Source organism: Octopus sinensis, linkage group LG13, assembly GCF_006345805.1.
Source record: "Octopus sinensis linkage group LG13, ASM634580v1, whole genome shotgun sequence".
NCBI classification, from domain to species: Eukaryota; Metazoa; Mollusca; class Cephalopoda; order Octopoda; family Octopodidae; genus Octopus; species Octopus sinensis.
This window is the reverse complement of record NC_043009.1, coordinates 72,185,414-72,208,486: the sequence shown is the minus strand read 5'-3', so window position 1 is coordinate 72,208,486 and position 23,073 is coordinate 72,185,414. Positions and strand designations below refer to the sequence as shown.

At 38.1% G+C, this 23,073-nt stretch overlaps 1 protein-coding gene across 4 annotated transcripts in view; it reads right to left on the bottom strand.

Annotated features, from left to right (window-relative positions):
* The window catches only part of LOC115218441 (calpain-15), an 86,068-nt gene that overhangs the window by 42,350 nt on the left and 20,645 nt on the right, over window positions 1-23,073 (bottom strand). For all 4 annotated transcript variants that reach the window (XM_036508540.1, XM_036508538.1, XM_029788260.2 and 1 more), the window contains exons 2-6: window positions 22,072-22,278; window positions 14,124-14,686; window positions 12,850-13,037; window positions 8,415-8,595; window positions 3,088-3,235 (exon numbers count right to left, since the gene is read on the bottom strand). In XM_036508540.1, the coding sequence (XP_036364433.1) occupies window positions 3,088-3,235; window positions 8,415-8,595; window positions 12,850-13,037; window positions 14,124-14,686; window positions 22,072-22,270 (1,279 nt within the window). In that variant the 5' untranslated portion in view covers window positions 22,271-22,278. The remainder of the gene's footprint in view (window positions 1-3,087; window positions 3,236-8,414; window positions 8,596-12,849; window positions 13,038-14,123; window positions 14,687-22,071; window positions 22,279-23,073) is intronic.

The window sequence follows — 23,073 nt, the reverse complement described above, 5'->3', positions numbered from 1 at the left end:
TTGAAAAGTTCATCTGTAACGGGCTGACGTCCTCTGCAAAAGATTTCTTTAGTTCGAAATAGTTTGTGTTGCCGATGGTATAAAACTCGACATTTGCAAGAATTGTACTATTTAAATCTGTTGCGATATATTTTTTTGCTGACTTTATTAAAAGGATTTGGTCTCTTAAGTGTTTGTTATTTTTGTTTATCGCTGTAAAGTTGTTTCTCTTAGTTATATTAGGCGATTGTGGAGGGGGTGTGTGTGTGTGTGCTTATAGATGCGTGGGTGTTTGTAGGTGCCTGTGTGTTTGTGAGTGCTTTTTCCAGTGTGTGTGTTTGTGGCTGTATTTGTCTGTGTGGGTGTGCTTGTCTCTCTTGGAGCATAATCCTGTGTATCCGAACAGGGGGGGGTCTTTTTGTTTCCGTCTTCTTTTTGAAGGTTCCACGGTGACCCACTCCTGGTTGTTGTTGTTTTCTCCCATTGTCGGCTGTACTTCGGTAATTTGTGCACACAATGTGGCTGCTATTTCTAGCAGTGTCGTGATTGTCTTCGGTGACGTGCTTGCCTTTTCTGCTGCATTTCCTTTGACTCTTTGTTTCTTCTTACAGTTTGACCTTATGTGGCCTTTCTTGCCACATTTATAGCACCTTGGCTTTCGCCCCTCGACTACCACCATCAGGCTGGTATCTTCCCCAATTATAATTGAACTGGGAATTTCTTCTAAATCTATGGGGTTTGCTTGAATGACGAGCTCTAACTCTTGTCCAACCCAGTTCATGTGGTGGTATTTCTTTGTCTGTAGAATGGCAATTTTTCCTCTCTATCCATGAGGATAGCAGCTACCAGCCAGGCTACATCTATTTCGGGTGGTATATCACTGACTCTGACTTTTGAAGTTCTCCTTCCTAGTAAGTCAGCAGGAGAACTAAATCTTCCAACTTCAATGTCGTTGTTGAATGTTCCCTGGCTTTTTCTTCGCTGAGGAAACGCACTTCTACAGTGACTACCCCTCGATATATAACTTGTTTGTTGCCATATCGGCCTCAAGCATTTCTCTATTGCTTCCCTCATCACAAAGTCAATTTTTCTATTTTTGACGTGGTAAGTCTTATATATTAGTGTTTTTCTCTCCGTCGTGTTGATTAATTCACTGGGAGGGAGCAACTTCACATTTTCACCTTCCTTTTGTAATAAAGTTTGATATTTTTTTAAATCTTCCTTGTTTATTTCAATATTTTCACAGAAGCGAGTTGCTGCACTTGCAAAATTAACTCTAGATTTTCCCTCCTGTGTTGCGTTGCTAGACATTTTATCGTCTGCCTTTGTAACGAGCGCGTGTGACGCCTCTGTATCTTTACCGCTCTCCTCTTTCATACTCCTCTCTATGCCTTGAAACAAAATTTCAAAGTTTTCCTTGGACGCGGAAGAAGTTGGTGACAAATTCATGTTTTTAGCTGTTTCCTCCTTGAAACAAGGAGGAAAGGACAGCAAAATTCTGCTGTAACAGCAGAAAAGAAGTGGTCTCGATGACCAAAACGGTAAATTTTCACAAACTTCAGCACAAAAACAATCTTTCACAGTGGAGCAAAGAATAACACAACTGAAAAGCAATTCCAGTCAGTGACAAAGCAACAGGTAAGGAGAGAGAGAGAGAGAGAGAGAGAGAGAGAGAGAGAGGTGAAAACTTTGTTGTGGACTATCTGTCTGTCTGTCTGTCTGCCTCTCTCTTTAGGTATGTGTTTGTGTATGTTTGTGCATGTCTGTGTACGTTTGTATGCATATGGTTGTGCGCTGGATCTCTCTCAGCATACCAGCAAACCACAAAATCATAACAGCCAGCATCACCACTACCTCCAAGCACGTCATATATATGTAAGTATGTATGTATGTGTGTGTGTGTGTAAGTATGTGTAAGTATGTGTGTATATGTATGTGTGTGTGTGAATGTATGTGTGAATGCATGTGTGTGTGTATGTATGTATGTGTGTATGTGTGTATGTGCGACGCTGGTAACGATCACACTCGAATGGTGCTTTTTACGTGCCACTGGCATGGAAACCAGTTTGTTGCTCTGTCAACAATCACACTCGTATGGTGCTCTTTGCACCCTGCTAGCATGGATGCCAGCCATCAAATTTGATTTTGATTTCGATTTCACTTGCCTCAACAGATCTTCGCAAGCAAAATTTAGTGACCAAAGAAGGAAAAGGTACACATAAGTGGGCTGGTTACGCTCCAGGCATAGGTCACAGGTTATGGTCGCATTTGGCTTGCCAGGTCTTCTCAAGCATAGCATATTTCCAAAAGTCTCGGTCGCTAGTCATTTCCTTGGTGAGTCCCTAAAGTCATTTCCTTGGTAAGGCCTAAACATCACTGTTTTTAATTCAGAAATAGTTGGTTAACTGGTAAACGTGATCATACATGATACGTCAAAGAATCAGTGAAGGTATTTCATTTGAAAGACATCTTTCATATCATTTTGAAGTAATGTTTTTATAATTCAGTAGTGTATAACATGAAGCTCTACAAATGATGGATAAATTATAAATATACATAAATATATAGATGTAGGCATAGAGATGTAGTTAAGAAGTTCACTTCCTAACTAGATGGTATCAGGTTCAGTCTACTGCTTGGCACCTACAGAAAGTATCTTTTATTGTAGCTTTGGACTGACCAAAGCCTTGTGAGTAGATTTGGTAGATGGAAACTAAAGAAGCTCATCGTGTGTGTGTGTATCTTTACATTTGCATTTCTCTGAAAATCCCTCACAGCTACAAGCATTGATAATAAATGTCATTTTCACTTTCAGTAAATCATCCACTGGTTTTATGCCTCTAAAGACATGGAATAAAATCTTTTTCTTGAGAAACATGTAAGGGTTTGTAACAGAAAATCATCCAGTTGTAAAACAATATCCCAATAATACATTCATCTTGACCTATGCTGGTAGCGAATTTGAACATAAGATAAATGGACAAATATAGATGATCAATAAATGATAAACATACAAGAACAATTAAGTTACAAATGTACGTAAATCTATAATTCATCTTGCATTGGTAACTGTGTTTAAAAGAGAAAAGAACATTTAAAGAAACTAACCAGATTCTAAGTCGATCTTTAGACAAGGAGCTCCAGTGAGAGACTGTAAGGCTTCATGGCAGGTGCCACCTGCCAAAGCTTCATAACAACCACATAATTTAGCCATGGCTTTTTCAATCAATGGCACCCACAGCTGATTTCGATCAGCCTGTAATTAAAGAATCAATATAGAAATAGAAATTTTGGTTTTTGGACTGTTTATCATTTTCATAGATGATTGTAACATTTTTATTCATTAACCAAAACAAATTACAATGACCATAATTTTTATAGAGAAAATGTGGGTAGGAATCAAGATCTATGGAAAAAGCAGACTTGAGGCAGAAGGATTAGATTTAAAAAATGACTGACTCCTATATGTAGCTTAGGGATCAAGGATTTATAATCTATAACTGGCATGGTGTTATAGCTATGACCAAGACAATTCTTAGATCGCCAAGTCAATACAGATGTACAGTGGTACCAAAGGATAAGAGTATCTGACTACTACAAAAAGCTGCAATATTGTAACAATTGTCTTTCATTAGCTAGCAGTGTAGAGTTCAGTTCCTCTAGTAAAATCCTAAATCCAAAGAATCTAATGGTGAACTAAGTCATCAAAAATTTATTCAAAAACAGTTTGTAGATAAACATAAAGTACAATTGTTAGCCGACCATAATAATGGGTGGAAAGGCTAATATTTCAGGTATTTGTTCTTTGAAAAGACAAAATAATATATGTATGCTGATTGTATGATCCCTAAAGAAAGACAAAAGCCTGAAATGGTGAATTTTTTACTCTTCAGGGTAAAATAACCAACATCACATCACATTCCAGAAAATCTTGTCATGGAGTTCCATAACATGAATCCTATTTGCCATTGATTTCCATGAAACATGGAAGTTAATGGGAAAATCTATTCTGTATTATGGAACTGTACATTATGGCAAGATTTTCAAGAATACAGTGCTTTCATGACATGAGTGATGCAGCTATTTTATGAAATTTCCAGTAAGCATAACTCAGAGTAAGATGGGCTTTATCAAGCTAATATACCTCCAAATATATTATATCTAGTTTAACACTCACATTGTACTTCAATAAACAAAAGATTTATAGGTCTCATCTATAGCTTTGGTAAAGTAGCAGGAGCACTTCCATCGACATTACTGATTTTCAGCAGCATCATTACCATCAGCACCGATATGACAACCACTGCTGTCTTCTTCATTAGTATAACTAGCAGTATCAGTAACACCAAGACAATCCAATGAGAGAGCCTTTACTTGGTTGTTCAGCCTGCTAGAAATAGCAGCCAAATTCCTTCAAATCACAGGCTCACATCTTAGAAAAACATATTAGTTAATGTGTTTCTCAGTGCACTGTACCTAGCAAAATTGATAGGATGAACACAGCTTTATGTAATGTCATAGATCTTAAATTTGCTTGTCACTACTACAATACAAACCACCAGCATAACCAATCAACAAAAACAATGTCAAGAGTAATTATAAGGGAAAAAAACTACTTTTGATTAAGACTGAGTCAAAATACTTCAGAATTGAGACATTAAATCATTGGAAATAATATTTTAATACAAACACTAGAGTAATGGTATGGCTAATCTGAATCTAGATTTAACTCAAACAAAATTCTAGCATATCAATTTAAATAAAACACAAAAACTTTTTTGCAAAACAACTTACATCTATGGCAATCACAAATTTATCTTTTTTTTTTTTTTGTTTTTCCACTTTGCAACATAGAACTAAAGGTATTAGGTTGTATAAGAGAACTCTGTCTAATTACAAGTATGAACTTGTTAAATTTGTTACATGTCTTCTTTTGGGTGGGGTGGGGGGTGGGGGGTTATGGGGGGATGGTCATGATATAAATATTAGTGACACTCAATGGTATGTAAACATTTAACCATTTCATGAAGAATTCTCATTTAAAAACAAATATATTTAGTGCAAATTTTCTATATGAAAAACTTAATGTAGAATCAAGTAAAGAGAATATTTAACATCTTGTCCTTTATGAATCATTAAGGTCCAAGCATAAACAAACCAGTGAAAAATATTCAAAAGGCTTCTGGTTAAGATGCTGTGAATAAGAAGACTTGCAGAATGTGATGTGAAGAATTCAGACATAGTGTCATAAACCAGTTCAAAGGCGGCTTTTATTCAAACTTTATTCTGCTTGCCATCTAATCTGTTAATCACGGCTGTCCAACAATTAAGACAAGTTTTATATTAGGTAAAGATAGTATCCATCTATCAACATCATTCAACACTATGCCACATTTTCGTACTCAATACAAAATACGACATCTATATTTTTATCTCTTATTTACTATTGTAGAAAGGAATTAATGATATGGTAATTTCAATTAGATCAGCATATCCTTCCAAACTGGATTACAAAATACCATAGGAAACACTTGCAAGGCATCCTACTGTTACAGTAAGAGAGCTTTCCAGTAATTTCAATCTTAGCATTATGAACATACTTAATCATTTGAAGCTAGGATAAGTTTCAAAGTGGAGTAAATGGGTTCCTCATGCTCTTTCTGTAGCAAACCATCAGCAAATTATTGACTTCTGTAAAGTGCTCAATATACATAACCTCCAATCTCCACATTTTAACTAGATTTAAAGTATTCATTTTGAGCTTTTAGGACCAAATCAAATAATCACTTCTGAAGTTATTCAGTAATTTCATTATTTGAAGACAGCTTTTTACAGATCTTCTGCCTGAATAAAACACTGGGGTGTTCACTTTCATCAAGATAACACTCAAACTTACACCACACACATCACTAAATATATTCTGCAATTGTTTAGATAGGGGTAAAAACCAATATACCTTCCATATTTTCTAGACATTGCTTTATCAGGCTTTCTACTGAGATCTTTGCAAAACAAATTACAAGAGAAATAAATGGCTAACAGGGAGGAGACACAAAAAGTAAATTAAGTATACATTTTAATTCAAAACCCAAGGAATTTTGCATATCATGACTTCAAAAACTTACAAATATATGGGAAAAAGTGACAGAAAGTGAAGAAATTTAGGTAGATGATTAAATTTTCAGGCTAATTTCATGTGAAGGTAGGAATTCATTGAAGTTTAGTCCTTAGTACTATTCTATTCACCATTGTCATATAGGCCATCACCAAAGAGCTTAAAACTGGTTTTCCATAGGAACTCCTATAAGCTGGTGACCTAATTTTCATAGCTGAATCTACAGGGGAATCAGAGAGGAAATTCCTGACATGGAAGCAAAATCTAGAATCAAGAGGCTTCAAGGAAAACATTGCAAACAGAAGTTTTACTAAGTATAAAAGAAGACAGGACTCTGGTAGCTTCAGGGAGAAGGCCTTGTTTAATCTGAAGAAAAGAGTAGGCATAAACTCCATATACTACTCAATGTAAACTACAAATACACAATCCAAGAATGTAAGCTTTGTAAGCAACAGACTTTTGGAAGAAAAGAATGATATTCTCAGTCAAGAGACCTGGTCTGAATATTTGCAACATAGTAGCCTCTATTAAAAGGCTGCTGAGGTCCAATTAATAATGTTAATAGAGATAATGGATTAAGCTCACCATCCAACAATGTGTACAGTACATGTGATGGCTTTTCACACAATCTTATTCACAAAGTTTGGATCATCCTAGCACTACGGTAAAAGACTCTTTGCAGATGTGCTGGGCAGTAAGATTGAATCTGGAAACTAGATGCAAAGTAAACTTCTAAACCACACAACCAAGATACTGCGCAGTAAAAAGTATTCTTTAATTTTGTTGATAGTTTGGTTAACATCTTAATCACATCTGCAAAATAACAATACTTATAAGATGTCTGTGCCCAGTTTAAAGTTTTTGACAAGTACATCACTGGTCTGCAATGACTTTGCTGTTTTGAAAGTGAAGCAAGTGTTGGGTTATTTTAAGAGAAGCTGATTCCAGACATATTTTTCTAACTTGCCACTAAGAACCACAGGAGAATTATTGATGTATTAATTCTATTCATTTAAAATAGGAAGATTATCAATAAAACTTTTTTAAAGGGGAAAGTCAAGTTAATTCCCAAGAAAGCTTAAATTCTACAACCATTTAATTGCTATATTATATAGAGAAATAATAAGAGCAAAACTACTAATGATAATAATAAAGATAGCTACCTACACTATAATAAAACAGAGTACAGTGCAAAGAAACATTTTCCGGATTAACTTTCTAAAACAGAGAAAGTATATAATATAGGTACTTATGGTAAAGAAAGTATCAACTAACAGTTATTAACTGAGAAAGGTTGTAAGATTAACTTCTTATAAATAATACCTTGTAAATTATGAAAGATTATAGGAGAACAGTCTGAAATGTATCTTAGTTTTCCCAAGATGGTTTAAATACAATAGTGATGCTAGTAAGCATGTGCTTCCCTATTTCAGCATTAACTGGTTGTATCTTCAGGTTCTCAAGCTCAATGGAAACTAAGTTTTATACTATATTTCCAGATTATTTGTCTTTACTAACTTGAATTCCAATCTGGTTAGTACTAATGTAGAAAGTGAATAATTTTCCTTATACATATGGATCTTTTGCATCAGCAAAGCAACATTTTGTCACAGATTTTGTTAGAATATATTTCAATTATTTTAAAATGAAATTGAGGAACTAAGACAAACCCTTTTGTCTAGTCTGCCAAACTTGCCTTGTAAATCTGAGGCAATGAACGAAGTAAAAGAAAGTGCATGAGCTTTGGTGAAGCAATGGTCTGGAAACAACTACCAAACTATACGCAAGATTGCTATTCTTGTAATACTGATATTTCTGGACATAGCTTCAGGACTGAATTGAAGGTAGAGAAAAAAATTCAATACATTAGTAGAATCAACAGAAACTAACATCTGAACTTCCAGGTGATTAGTTTTCAATTTTCTATAAACAGTGGTGAACCCTGTCTTTTAAGAATCTACTATCCTAAAAATAGATGGACACATTTGAAAAATGTTGTTCAACATAAGCAATGTATCTGGCGGAAGACCAGTTAGTTACAGCTGGAACACTTTTGATTACAGATCTGGTCAGTTAGGGCTGACTTGGAGTTGTACAACAACAAGCATCAGTAGAGCCACCAAAAAACGTTAAGCCAATAAGGGTATCCCTACATGGTTACTCAATCTGCTGGAAACAGCAACTATGTCTCAAATTATACCCTGCCATGCTTTTAAAAAAGATGCATATTACACAATGAAGTCCTAGACAATCTTAAAAGCAACAGAAACAGATTTGTAACAAAATATAAGAAAAAAGACCCACCAACCCAGAAACCTACCTTAGAAAAGACAAGTTTCCCATTTCTGTCACAAGGAAGTAAATCGTCAACTATAACCATCTTCCACTGACCATCACGATAGAGACGAACATGATATACACCATATTTACTATATTTACTAGGAATCAGATTTTCAATTAATTCTCTGCGTTCAGCAATAACTGCCAAAGCTGACATCAACCTTAAAAAACAACATGCAACAAAAAAAAGAGCATTGACAGCAATGTTACAAAAGAATAATTGTGAAACAAAAGTACTTCCCTTTCTTGCATCATCAAGGTAACAAACAATCTTTATCTCTTTATAGTTTGGTCAAGGGTGGTGCTTATGATTCTTTACAAGGATTCAAGGTCTGGTGGGTGGAAACTAGAGATCTGGCCAGATTGCTTGCAATAGATTTGACTCCACTAAAAGCATCCAAGAATCAAATGGTGGTGTTAAGCTAGGCAACGGATTAAGTTTACCACTCAAGTAGACCACACTGGGATTTGAACTCAGAACTAAAAGAACCAGAACAAATTCAGAAAGGCATTGATGCTCTAACATGTTCACTAGCCCACTTTCCTGAACTAGCACTTGGAAGGATGAAAAGCAAAGTTGACATCAGTGGAATTTGAACAGCAAGTAAAAACTAAAACTAGAAACTGACATTTCATCTGCTACTTTGTTGATTTGCACATTTCTAAATTTTTCTTGCACATAAGGTTAATCAGTCCAGGTAATTAAAGTTATTTTGGCAATAACTTCTTTGAACAATGTCCTAGAATTTTTGTGGGAGAACACAAATTACTTTACTCTGGCCTTTTTTTTTCTTCTTTTTTTATTAAGTCACTGTCATGTCACTCACTACACATTTTTACCTGCTTGAGTATTTAAAAATAAAAAGCATTTATCATTTAATCTCCTTATCTAGACAGGTAGTTTATAAAATTGACTCTGGATTTGAATTCAGAGTGTAAAAAACCAAAATACATGAGACATGATATTTTCTTTGACACTATCAATTTTGGCATTATGCTGCCAAGAAAAAAAAAAAAAAAAATATATATATATATATATATATATATATTTGTATAAATATCTATGTGGGTGTGTGTGTATGTATATATATATATATATATATATATATATATATATAGAGTTCGAAGCACGACCTTCGAACTCTAGGTCTCACCAAGGAAATGACCAGAGACCGAGACCTATGGAAGTATGCTGTGCGTGAGAAGACCCGGCAAGACCAGTGAGAACAATCAAAATCAAATCATATATCAGAAAGCAGGGGTTAAGTGACCCATCTGTTCGTGTCTGCTGTCAGCCTCGTCTGGCACCCGTGCCGGTGATACGTAAAAGCACCATTCGCTCATGGCCGTTTGCCAGCTCTGCCTGGCCCGTGTCGGTGGCACGTAAAAGCACCATCCGTTCGTGTTCGTTGCCAGCCTCGCCTGGCCCCGTGCCGGTGACACGTAAAAGCACCGTCCGTTCGTGGCCGTTGGCCAGCTCTGTCTGGCCCCGTGTCGGTGGCACGTAAAAGCACCATCCGTTCGTGGCCGTTTGCCAGCTCTGTCTGGCCCCGTGTCGGTGACACGTAAAAGCACCATCCGTCCGTGTCCGTTGCCAGCCTCGGCTGGCCCCCGTGCCGGTGACACGTAAAAGCACCGTCCGCTCGTGGCCGTTTGCCAGCTCTGTCTGGCAACCGTGTCGGTGGCACGTAAAAGCACCATCCGTTCACGTCCGTTGCCAGCCTCGGCTGGCCCCCGTGCCGGTAACACGTAAAAGCACCATCCGTTCGTGGCCGTTTGCCAGCTCTGTCTGGCCCCGTGTCGGTGGCACGTAAAAGCACCATCCGTCCATGTCCGTTGCCAGCCTCGGCTGGCCCCCGTGCCGGTGACACGTAAAAGCACTGTCCGCTCGTGGCCGTTTGCCAGCTCTGTCTGGCAACCGTGTCGGTGGCACGTAAAAGCACCATCCGTTCACGTCCGTTGCCAGCCTCGGCTGGCCCCCGTGCCGGTGACACGTAAAAGCACCGTCCGTTCGTGGCCGGTTGCCAGCTCTGTCTGGCCCCGTGTCGGTGGCACGTAAAAGCACCATCCGTTCGTGTCCGTTGCCAGCATCGCCTGACCCCGTGCCGGTGACACGTAAAAGCACCATCCGTTCGTGGCCGTTCGCCAGCTCTGTCTGGCACCTGTGCAGGTGGCACGTAAAAAACACCCACTACACTCGCGGAGTGGTTGGCGTTAGGAAGGGCATCCAGCCGTAGAAACACTGCCAGATCTGACTGGGCCTGATGAAGCCTTCCAGCTTCACAGACCCCAGTTGACCCGTCCAACCCATGCTAGCATGGAAAACGGACGCTAAACGATGATGATGATGATGATGATATATATATTTGTATAAATATCTATGTGTGTGTGTGTATGTATATATGTATGTATATATATATATGTATGTATGTATGTATAAATATCTATGTGGGTGTGTGTGTATGTATATATATATATATATATATATATATGTATGTATGTATAAATATCTATGTGGGTGTGTGTGTGTGTATATATATATATATATATATATATATATATATAGGCGCAGAGTGGCTATGTGGTAAGTAGCTTGCTAACCAATCACATGGTTCCGGGTTCAGTCCCACTGCGTGGCATCTTGGGCAAGTGTCTTCTGCTATAGCCCCAGGCCGACCAATGCCTTGTGAGTGGATTTGGTAGACGGAAACTGAAAGAAGCCTGTCGTATATATGTATATATATATAGGTGTGTGTGTATATGTATGTGTGTTTGTCCCCCTAGCATTGCTTGACAACCGATGCTGGTGTGTTTACGTCCCCGTCACTTAGCGGTTCGGCAAAAGAGACCGATAGAATAAGTACTGGGCTTACAAAGAATACATCCTGGGGTCGATTTGCTCGACTAAAGGTGGTGCTCCAGCATGGCCGCAGTCAATAGACTGAAACAAGTAAAAGAGAGAGTAAAGAGAGAGTATATGTATAAATATCTATCTGTGTGTGTGTGTGTGTATATATATATATGTGAGGACATCCAACATCATCATTTAACGTCCATCTTCCATGTTGGCATAGGTTGGACAGCTATCTCTAGCGGTCAAGCATTCATCATTGACAAAACCAAAGAAGGTCAAAATCATGTGATCTGGTGGTCTCAATCTGGAAGATTTATCTCTCCACCCGCAATATAAACAAGAGTGCATTTTGCACCAAAAGCCAATATGAAAGTTTCTCTCGTGGTATCTAGTGCAGTATAGTTTGTTCTAACAGAACATCCACATTTAACTGGGGATAAAGATTACTTTTCACTATTAAAATACTGCCTCTATCGCTAATATAAATTTTTTACAACTTTAAAAGGATCTGATCCGCCTGCGGATACATCAAGCATCCAATGTCTGCTTTAGTATTGTTTCTATGGTTAAATAGCCTTCTGAATGAGAATTGGACTGAGTGCTTTTCTGTGGCATCATCAAGTACCTCACAATACAACCCCCACTCAAAATGAGTGGTGGAGTAGTAGAGAGAGGGAGATATAGATGGTTTGCACCATGTGTTGAGAGACTAAAGTATGATGGAGAAACATCAGCAACGACTTGCTGCAGAGAAAGATACATGGCTACACAGCTGAAAAGAGATAAACATGCAGATGATAACGTGTCAGAACATACTCTCAAAGAAGAAGGTAGATAAAGAGAAAAATGGGACACAGGATTGAGAAGGGTGAGCAAGTAGGTTCATGCAAGTGTGAAAGGAGAGTGATTCATGGTTAAAAGGTGAATGCAGTAAATAGTGAACAGCGTTGAAGGCATAGTCAATGATGAATATCAGTTTTGGTGAGAGAGAAGTGGAAGAAATAAGAGTGGGTCAAGGAGGGGGTGATAAATGGCCATTACAAAAAGAGGAATGGAGTGGAGAGCAGCATAATAAAACTGTAGTTAGATGAAAAACCTGAAAAATGATGTGAAGTATGTGAGGAGGAGAAAGATAGGGATGCATATGACAAAGAGATGGTAAAAGGTATGTAGGAATGGATACAGAGATTGACAAAGAGAGGCAGGGGGAGATCAATGGCAAATAAGAGAAGCTGTTCAGGGCAAAGGTGTATTCACTGGAAAATAAAGTGGTAAGAGATGATATTATAAATGCTGGATGGGTAACACGAAGAAGTGAATCCAAGAAAGATGACTGGTAGCACGAAAGAGGGATGAAATATGCACAGTTCTACTCTCATAAAATTACAGCCACTGAGTAAATAGTACCACAGTTAGAAGACTGACAAAGAGATGTGTGTTATGAGTATGAATTGAGAGGATAGGTTGGGTACAGATAGGTTTTATTGAGTATAGCAAACTGCCAATCATCACAATCCAATAAAAAGGTTAAATGAAAGAACAGAATAGAATTCTTGTTTACCAGCAGTCACCAACTTTTCCTTGGACAATATCATCAGGTCTTGGATTTTCATAGACAGTCCAACTTCGTGAAGATATTGAAGATGGTCGCAGCCATTGTACATATTCAACTATATGAGGATACTGGGGTAACCAGGATATGGATTTCGGACATGGTAGAAAGGAATCATCAACAAAACAAATATTTTGCTGTTGGTAAAGAGGGAAAAAATATAGGTTTAACAGCAATATAAAATAAGAATTAGCATTACTGACAGAAGGGTATACATTTGAACTGGAGGAGTGTAGTCAATTTAGCTGCTCTCATTCCTTGACTGCTAATTATTCTATTGACCTTCAGTAGAATTTGAACTCAAACTTAAGGGAAGACTGCAAGGCATTTAGACTTCCCCTAACTTTACTTATTTGTGAATTTTCCTTATGCAGTGATGGTTAAGATCTATGGGGTCGTCTTGCTGTGCAATTAACATTATGTATATGTCTGCATCTGAGTTCATTTTTTATTGGTGTAAAACATTGTAGAGTCACATCTCGTTATGTCAAAATCGTAACTTAGTGGTTTGATGACAAAAGTCCCAAACTAAGATCAATAAAATAAATAACATCCTAAAATAATTAATGAACATTCATTTACCCACACTCTGTTCTCCAGTTGCTTCTTGCCTACGTCAAGGGTCCACCCACTATTTTTATCTCATTTCGGTTCCACCCTCATTTTTATAGTATCACTAGCTACATAGCTCCTCTACAACAAGGAACCTTTTCTGTTCTGGCCCCTTCCTTATACTTTAACCTCTAATCTCCTAGCATAAACCACCCTCCTAAGGATCGAAGTCTAGTAAGCTGTGAGGTGACCTCACATGTGCCAGTGACATGAAAAAAGGCCCAGTACACTCTGTAAAATGGTAAGCATTAGGAAGAAAATTTAACCATAGAAAGCATGCCAATATAGACAATGCAGTGTAATGCAGTCCTCAGGCCTGTTCGATCCAGTCAAACTTTCCAACCCATGCTAGCAAGAAATACGGACATTAAATAATGATAGTTTGGAAGATTATTTGCATAGCATAGATAAGCTTTATCGGAGTTGAATCTGGGCTATGCAGAATTGACAAGGTTATTTTTAAGATTTAAATCTTTGCACAGACATTTTTGAGGAAATTTTTTAGTTCCTACTCTAAGGTCCACTTAAGTTAAAACCAGTTAAAGATGCTTAACCAGACAACAATACTTATGATATATGAATCAAATCAAATTTTGCTTCCTACTACTTACCTCAGCACAAAACACACATATGTTTTTCCAAATTTTCAGAATTTCTTTTTCTTGGGATTTCATAATACATGTAGTCTGCAAACTCTTCAACTCTTTGTCAGAACTTGATACATTAGAAGAACCAGCTTCTAATTTGCTCTTGTCATTATGTAAAGACTTACATAACAAACATTCTGGCCTTGAATTACTGTTCAAATGCATGCACTCACTACATTGCCATTTGCATTCCATTTTCACAACATTAGACAACACTTTTTCAGAATGGCAAAATCTACATGTAAGAGTATTAAAATTATCACAAGTACAAACAGGACATGTCCATTTGCTTAAAGAGCTCTCCTCTGAAATTGGTGTATCACATACTTCACATTGTTTGGCACTAATTGGATTTAATAATGTACATGCAGAGCATGTCCATGTTTTTCCAGAATTTACAACATGGTCATTTATTGTTCCACACATTGTGCATGTGCTTCTGTTAGAATTGTTAGAATGATAGGTACAGACATTACATTGCCAAAAATCTTCTTTACTTAATTTATTTGGTACCAGGTCTTTACGTGCTGAAAAGAGTAAAGAAAACAAGTTAAAATTTTTAAAAATTACACATCATCAAATAGAGAATATAACAAAGAGCAACTGTAAATGGTTGATATCTTAAATGTTTTGTAACAAATTGTTTTGTAAGTTAGCTGCCACTTAGAGCAAGCAGACTTAACTGTTGTTTAAGGCTAGGGCAGCTCTGACTGAGTGGACTTATGATAAAAAATGATCATCTTTTGCTTCTTTCAAGCAAAACATAATGTAACATCAAACATATAGGCATTACTGCCAACAATAACCTAAGCTAGAGTTCCCAGATCAACAATAAAATCACAGTGGCTCATCGCAGGTATCACTGTAAGGCTCTGTAGAAGGTGAGACAAGTACAGTTTGACTGCACAAAATTCTACATTTTGCTTGATGACATTCATGTCAAAATACATTTTTTTCTGTGGACAATTATACATCAACTGTAAGTTCTGGATGTGAAGTTCCTTCTCACATGCTTTTGATCAAAATCTAACACTTACATATCATACTGGGTTCTCTCATTCACCCTCATATTTCCACCCATTCACACAATATTTGGCTTGGTTTTGTTTTTGACTGCTGAATGGTAGCACTCATTCTAATTCATTGCACTGAAGTGCTATAACTTGATTTGAGTTGAAAATCATATTGTCATGAAGAGGATTTTTTTTTTTATCCTGATATAAAAATTGATGGGAATAGGTCAGATAATCATGAAAAATAAAAGAAAATTTTAATGTTAATTTTCACTTTAAAAAAATGTATTTTCTTCAAGATTTTTATATCATAAAGAAAAATTTCTTGTGAATTCAATACAGACATTGCAAATCTGGCCATGTTATGATGCAAAAGCACTAAGTTGATAAAAGGGAACTACCACAGCTGCTCGTACAGAATTAATGCAAACTGATGCTACTTGTCAAATGCCAGTTTGACAAAAGTGTGTGTGTGCGCATGTGTGAACCCCCTCCAGCACCAAATAATGAGTGTGTGTGTGTGTGTAAAAAAAGGGATATTTACTAACAGAAAAGTATGCTGTTATATAAAAAGAAAAATTGAAAGTTTATAATTTTTTTCACTCCATCCTCTTTGTTTCTGTTCATAATTTAACCCTTTAGCATTCAAACTGGCCATAACTGGCCTAAATATTCTGTTTTCTGTTCAAACCAGCCAGATGCAGCCTCTCACTCCTACCCTACAATGTCCTAAAATTAAGCAATCACGTCATGAAAATGTCAAAGCTGTAAGATGGTCCACAATTGATTCAAAACAATGTAAATGAATAGGCCTTGCATTTGACAGAAGAAACTGAATGCCAAAGGGTTGAAAATATTGGAGAGCTGTGTAATGGGTGCTTTTACGTGCCACTGGCATAGATATACATATACATACATATATATATATGTGTGTGTGTGTGTGTGTAATGAGTGTTAGAGAGGGACACACATACTCCCAAAGTGACTGAGTTCCTTACGAGTGTTGAGCCTCATGGAGGCAATGTCCAAGAACTTTGGCATTATGTTGTGCTTGAGAAAAAGACCCATTAAGCCGAGCAAAATCACAGTTGTGCAGAAATCGGTGTCACGCAAATTGGCACCTGTACCAGTTGTATGTAAATGCACCCCAGTGTCATGCAAATTTGCACCCATGCTGGTGGCACATAAAAGCACTCATTACACTCAGAGTGGTTGGTGTTAGGAAGGGCATCCAACTGTAGAAAACCATACAAAATCAGAGTGGAGTCTGATGCAGCCTTCCTACATGCCAGTCCTCAGTCAAAACATCCAACACATGCCAGCATGGCCAATGGACGTTAAATGATGATGATGATTATATACATGACATGGAGAAAGCCTTCGACAGGGTCCCCCGATCCCTTATCTGGTGGTCAATGAGGAAACTAGGGATACTTGAATGGTTAGTGAGAGCTGTGCAAGTCATGTACAGAGACGCTGTCAGTAAGGTGAGGGTTGGCAACAAGTACAGTGAAGAATTCCGGGTAGATGTAGGGGTCCACCAAGGTTCAGTCCTCAGCCCCCTCCTATTTATCATAGTCCTCCAGGCAATAACAGAGAAATTCAAGACAGGATGCCCCTGGGTGCTCCTCTATGTTGATGACCTTGTCCTAATTGCTGAGTCACTTTCAGAACTAGAGGAGAAGTTTCAAGTGTGGAAACAAGGATTAGAATCGAGGGTCTTAGAGTCAACCTAGCCAAAACCAAAGTCCTAATAAGTAGGAAGGTAGACAAATCACAAATGCCTTCAGGTAGATGGCCCTGCTCGATCTTTAGAAAAGGCATAGATAGAAACTCTATAAGATGTACCCAGTGTAAGCTATGGACACATAAGAAGTGCAGCAATATCAAAGGAAGGCTAACTGGGAAGATAGTTTTCATATGTGGCAGATGCTTAGGAGAAATAAACACTGAAAATGTGCAGAGAACAACTTCCGCCACATTCCAGGGAGAAAAACTAGAAGTGGTTGGTAGTTTCCATTACCTAGGTGAGCAAGTCAGTAGTGGGGGAAGGGTGCACTGAAAGTGTAGCTGCTTGAATAAGAATAGCCTTGGCAAAATTCAGAGAGCTCTTACCTCTGCTGGTGACAAAGGGCCTCTCGCTCAGAGTAAAAAGTAGACTGTATGATGCATGTGTATGAACAGCCATGCTACATGGCAGTGAAACATGGGCCATGACAGCTGAGGACATATGAAAACTATCTTCCCAGTTAGCCTTCCTTTGATATTGCTGCACTTCTTATGTGTCCATAGCTTACACTGGGTACATCTTATAGAGTTTCTATCTATGCCTTTTCTACAGATCGAGCAGGGCCATCTACCTGAAGGCATTTGTGATTGGTCTACCTTCCTACTTATTAGGACTTTGGTTTTGGCTAGGTTGACTCTAAGACCCTCGATTCTAATCCTTGTTTCCACACTTGAAACTTCTCCTCTAGTTCTGAAAGTGACTCAGCAATTAGGACAAGGTCATCAACATAGAGGAGCACCCAGGGGCATCCTGTCTTGAATTTCTCTGTGCATACTCGATAAAGTTTAAGTACCTTGAGAGAAAAGTTGGACCTAAGAAGCATCAGATGTGGTGTGTAAGAGAGACAACTGTGCTGGTATGGCCATGTGGTGAGAATGGATGAGAATAGCTGTGTGAAAATGCGCAACACCCTAGCGGTTGAGGGAACCTGTGGAAAAGGTAGACCCAGGAAGACCTGGGATGAGGTGGTGAAGCACGACCTTCAAACATTAGGCCTCACTGAGGCAATGACTAGTGACGGAGACCTTTCGAAATATGCTGTGCTTGAGAAGACCCGGCAAGCCAAATGAGACCATAAACTCGTGGCCCATGCCAGTGGTGTAACCAGTCCACTTATGCAGACCATTTCTTCAATGGACACTAAATACTGCTTGCGAAGAACTGTTGAGGCAAGTGAAATCAAAATCAAATTCTATGACTTGCTAGTGCAGCGCTAAGAGCACCATCCGAGTGTGATCGTTGCCAGAGAAGCTGACTGGCTTCCATGCCAGTGGCACATAAAAGGCACCATTCAAGTGTGATTGTTACCAGCTTCGCCTTACTGGCACTTGTGCCGGTGGCATGTGAAAAAACATTCGAGTGAGGTTGTTGCCAGTGCCGCTGGACTGGCTCCTGTGCAGGTGGCACATAAAAAACACCATTTGAGTGTGGCCGTTGCCAGTACCACCTGACTGGCCTTTAGGAAGGGAATTCAGTAATAGAAACTCTGCCAGATCAGATTGGAGCCTGGTGCAGCCATCTGGTTCGCCAGTCCTCAGTCAAATTGTCCAGCCCAAGCTAGCATGGAAAGCAGACATTAAACGACGATGATGATGATGATTTTATATATATATATAATCTCATCATCATTATTATTTAATGTCTGCTCTCCATGTTGGGATAGGTTAGATGGTTTGACTAGAGCTGATGAGCCAGAGAGCTGCACCAGGTTCCAATCTGATTTGGTATGGTTTCTACAACTGGATGTCTTTCCTAATGCCAACCACTGCAGGAGTGTAATGGGTTCTTTTACGTGCCACTGGCATGGATGGATATTTTTTTTTCTAGTTTCAGCTCAAAAGCCTTTCAAGACTTGGCTTAAAACCACCCCACCAACAAATACTGGCTTAGTCAAAGTGGTTTTTTCCTGTTTCACAAGTTACTTAGCAACCTCACTCATGCCAATGCATAAAACAAAGCACCACTGTAAAGGGGTTGGACTAGGAAGGGATCCAGCCAAAGTTACCATTGGAGCTCAATGCAACCCTGCAGCTTGTGAGATCCTGTCAAATTGTTGAATACAAACCAGCATGGAAAATAAACAGAAATGTTGGTGATGAGATATTTAAGTAAAAATCCTCAATTATTATTTTCTAAGTAAGGTTTTTATTTTTGTTAACCTCTCATAGACCTACTGAAATCTTAGCTATTTCACCCCTTTCTTACTTCCACCCATCCCAAACATCTTAATGCTAGATGTACACAATATTTCTCTCTCCTTCCTTTCTTTCATCATTTTCTTCTTTATTTAGGTAGTCATAAATGTTTGGTGATGTGGGCAAGTGTTAGTTTTGTTGAGCAAGTAATATTGGGTTGTCCGGAAAGTTTGTGCCGATTTATAGTAGCTCACCTTTCGACTTATTTTAGAACATGGTTGAGTCCATAAAATAGGATTTGACTACACCTCCATTTAAAGCACAGTTTAAGCTATCTTTTCGTGGAAGACGGTTTATGTTCCTATATCCTGTGTTAATTCTGTAACCCTTTAAAATGGAAGATAAGAAAGTTCATTTTTGGTACTTGATGCTTTGGGAACCAGACAAAAATTGCTGCAGCTCAGCTGTGATGTGTTACCCCCACCTTCCATATTCACCAGATATTGCACCTTCTGATTTCGACTTATTCAGGTCTCTGCAGAATAGTCTTAACAGTAAAAATTTCAATTCCTTGGATGACATAAAAAGATACCTTGATGAATTCTTTGTCATGAAACCACCTCAATTCTGGGAAGAAAGTATTTTCAAGTTAAGGGAAAGATGGAGACGCATTGTGCAACAAAATGGTTCATATTTGGTTGATTAAAAATGTAATGGCAAATATTTATTGACTTTTTCTTTCCTTTAAAAATTGGCACGAACTTTCCAGACAACCCAATATTTATGTAGTTCATAAAATGAAAGAGCAGTTTGCCAACAGGTAAACCCGCCACATAAACCACTTTTCAGATGATGAAAACCATCTCCTTGCTTCACACTTGCTGTTCCCACCCTGTCTACATACTTCAGCAGCCATAGGCAATGCAGGTACATCAGAAGTTAGGCCTGGTGAGATTGTTGAGATGCTAAAACAGACGTGTGTAGATGTGTGTTGCATGCAAGAGGTAAGATAGCAGTGAGCCTCAGCCAGACTCCTCAAAGATAAAGAACATAGGTAATAAAATCTTCTGGGAAGGTAACAGTGATGTTGTGAGGCTGTGGGTATACTTTTACCAGAGAAATGGATGGATAAAGTGATCAAGGTAGTCAAAGTGTGTGATCTGATAAATAAACTTGATCTTGGAAAATGCAACAGCAACTGTAATCTATGCCTAAGCTCCTCAATCAGGACTGCTGGACAAACAAAAGGATAAATTTTTATGAAGTGTTTTCTAGACTACCTTGATGATACAGTTCTATATTTAAGAGATGAGGAATTATGTACATTATTTACACTTGATGGATATTTGTCCTCATCTTGTTTGTTGTTACCACAATGTTTCAGCTGATATACCCTCCAGCCTTCATCAGGTGTTTTGGGGAAATTTCAAACCTGGGTTCTCAATTCTAAGGTATGTGAAAGGCCTCTCCGAAAAGATACAAAAGATATGCGGTCCATATGACATCAGCACAGTATTCAGGAATAATACAACATTTTGCAAATATCTCTGAGTAAAACCACCAATAGAAGAGAATATGCCCAAAGATTGTGTGTACTCCATCCCATGCAAAATAAGGGTAGACGAACATCGCAAAGCTGTGACATGAGGAGATATTGATAAATAGGGTATAGCTGATCATGTGGGATGAAGTTAAAATAATAGACAGAGAACACCACTGGAAAATACGAAAACTAAAAGAAGTAGCACATATGCTAAGACACAACAACCTCCTAAGCAGACCAATTGCAGATATGAACATCATATGGGAATCGGTATTAAGGAAGGATAGGAAGATATTAAATTTATAAGCCCTAAAATTCACTCCATACTTGCCCATGGGCATATGGTGTAGTGCTTAAGAGCACAGGCTACTAACCCCAAGATTCTGAGTTTGATTCCAAGCAGTGACCTGAATGATAATAATAATGATAAAAACATCGAAAAATACCTTAGGAATGAGAACCCAGGTTCAAAATTTCCCCAAGACACTATATCAGTTGAAACCTTGTGTTAACAACAAACAAGATGAAGACAGATATCCGTCAAATGTAAATAATGCACCTTGATGAGAAATGACAGTGACATTTTTGTGGCTGGTGGCTTCAATGGAGAGCACCCTGTGTGCATGGATACTGTGGATTTGGTTCCTGAAATGAGGAAAGAACAAGGCTCTTGGAGTTCTGTGATACAAATGATCTGTAACACTAGCTTCAGGAAACCAACCAGTGCATAAACGGCATCAGGTGTAGTGTGCAAGAAAGAAGACTGTATTGGTATGATTATGTGTTGCTTGTGGATGAGGACAGCAGTACAAAAAACAGTCTATCTCTAATATGGATGTAATTTGTAGAAGAGATAGGTCTAAGAATTGAGATGAAGTAGTGAAGTCCAACCTCAGGTTGTTGAACCTCATGGAGATGACAAAAGACTAAGAGGAATGACAATTTGCTTTGCTTGAGAAAACCTGTCCATCTCAGCAAAAGTGAAGTCTTAAAAGTATATTGTCAATATCTGTGCTTCACACTCAATCTGTACTTGTCAAGCCTTCTCAGCAACTCATTTTCACAACACCCATCACTTTCTCACCCTTCTAACCATAGCACTATTCCTCAACTGCTATAACTATAAGGCAGTAGAGTTGCACACATTCCTTCCTCCTTTCTGTACAATTACTAACCCCTTTCTTTGAAACCACTTCGCTTGTCATACATCTTGCACTCCTAACATCATTCCTTACCAATATGTGTCCACTGAATGCTTCTTTTCTCTGAACAGCTTCTCATGTCTGCCATCAGCACCCCTCTTTCTAACTCATCAAAGCTTAAGGTTTTATCAGGTCTAAATCTGGATTTGGTGCCAAATCATCTCTAACAGGATTTCTACTATTTCAGTTTTTATTTTTCATCCTCCAAAGAAATAAGCAAAGGGACTTACATGCCAACAGGTCATCTTGAAAATTTCCGCAATTATCACATGACTGACACCATAGTGAGTTTCCAGAGAAAGAACAAGCCAAACATTTCCATTTTCCAGTGTTGGGATTGGTTTCTCTTAAAGTTTCACACATCATACATCGTAGATTGAGTGGAGAGTTTTTGTAAGTACAGCGGTAACAGACCCATTTTTCATCCATCACAACAACTGTAAAAGGAGGTGAAAAGTCAAAAGCTTGAAGTTAATAATTTCATCATAAAGCATAAAGAATCTATAGTGTTGGTAGCCTTTAGTTTCAGGTTTTTGTATGTAGATTTACAAGTGAACATGAACAGGATGTTTATCAACATAATAGTAGACATGGAGGAATATACACAAATGGAGAGCATGCTAAGTCTATTACATAATATATAGGAAAAATACCAGAAACTGGGGAAACTAAAGTGGAGTGTATTAAATATTTAGTGAATTTCATACATTCATAAAGTTTGTATTGGGTGAAGGGAAAATAATGTTGATGTTTTGGGCCAAACTTTTAACCTATTAAAGAAAAGCATTTTTTAAATGTTTAATGAAATACTGAGAATATTCATACAGTGAATGAAGTAATGAAGTCGATATATATCCATGCCAAAATGGTAAATAGGAGGTCAGTGATGAGGATGACAAAGCAAAGTGTTAGAAGCGGAATAATGAGGAGTTAAAGAGACTAATAACAAAGGTAGAGAGTGAGGAAGGGTCAAGAGATGCAGCAATTATAAAAGTATTGTGAGTATAAATACCAACAAAAACACAATCATTCTACATCCATTTTCCATGCTAGCATGGGTTGTTTTCTATATTGTTCTAGTAAAAAAGACAAGCATCAAAACATATGGGCGAGATATGTCAATACACATTAATACGAATGGTCATGAAGGTGAACAAATTAAAAGGAAGGGAGCCGAGATCAAGAAAGAAGGACAGGGGTTAAATTGGGGAAGATCACAAAAATGAGAAATT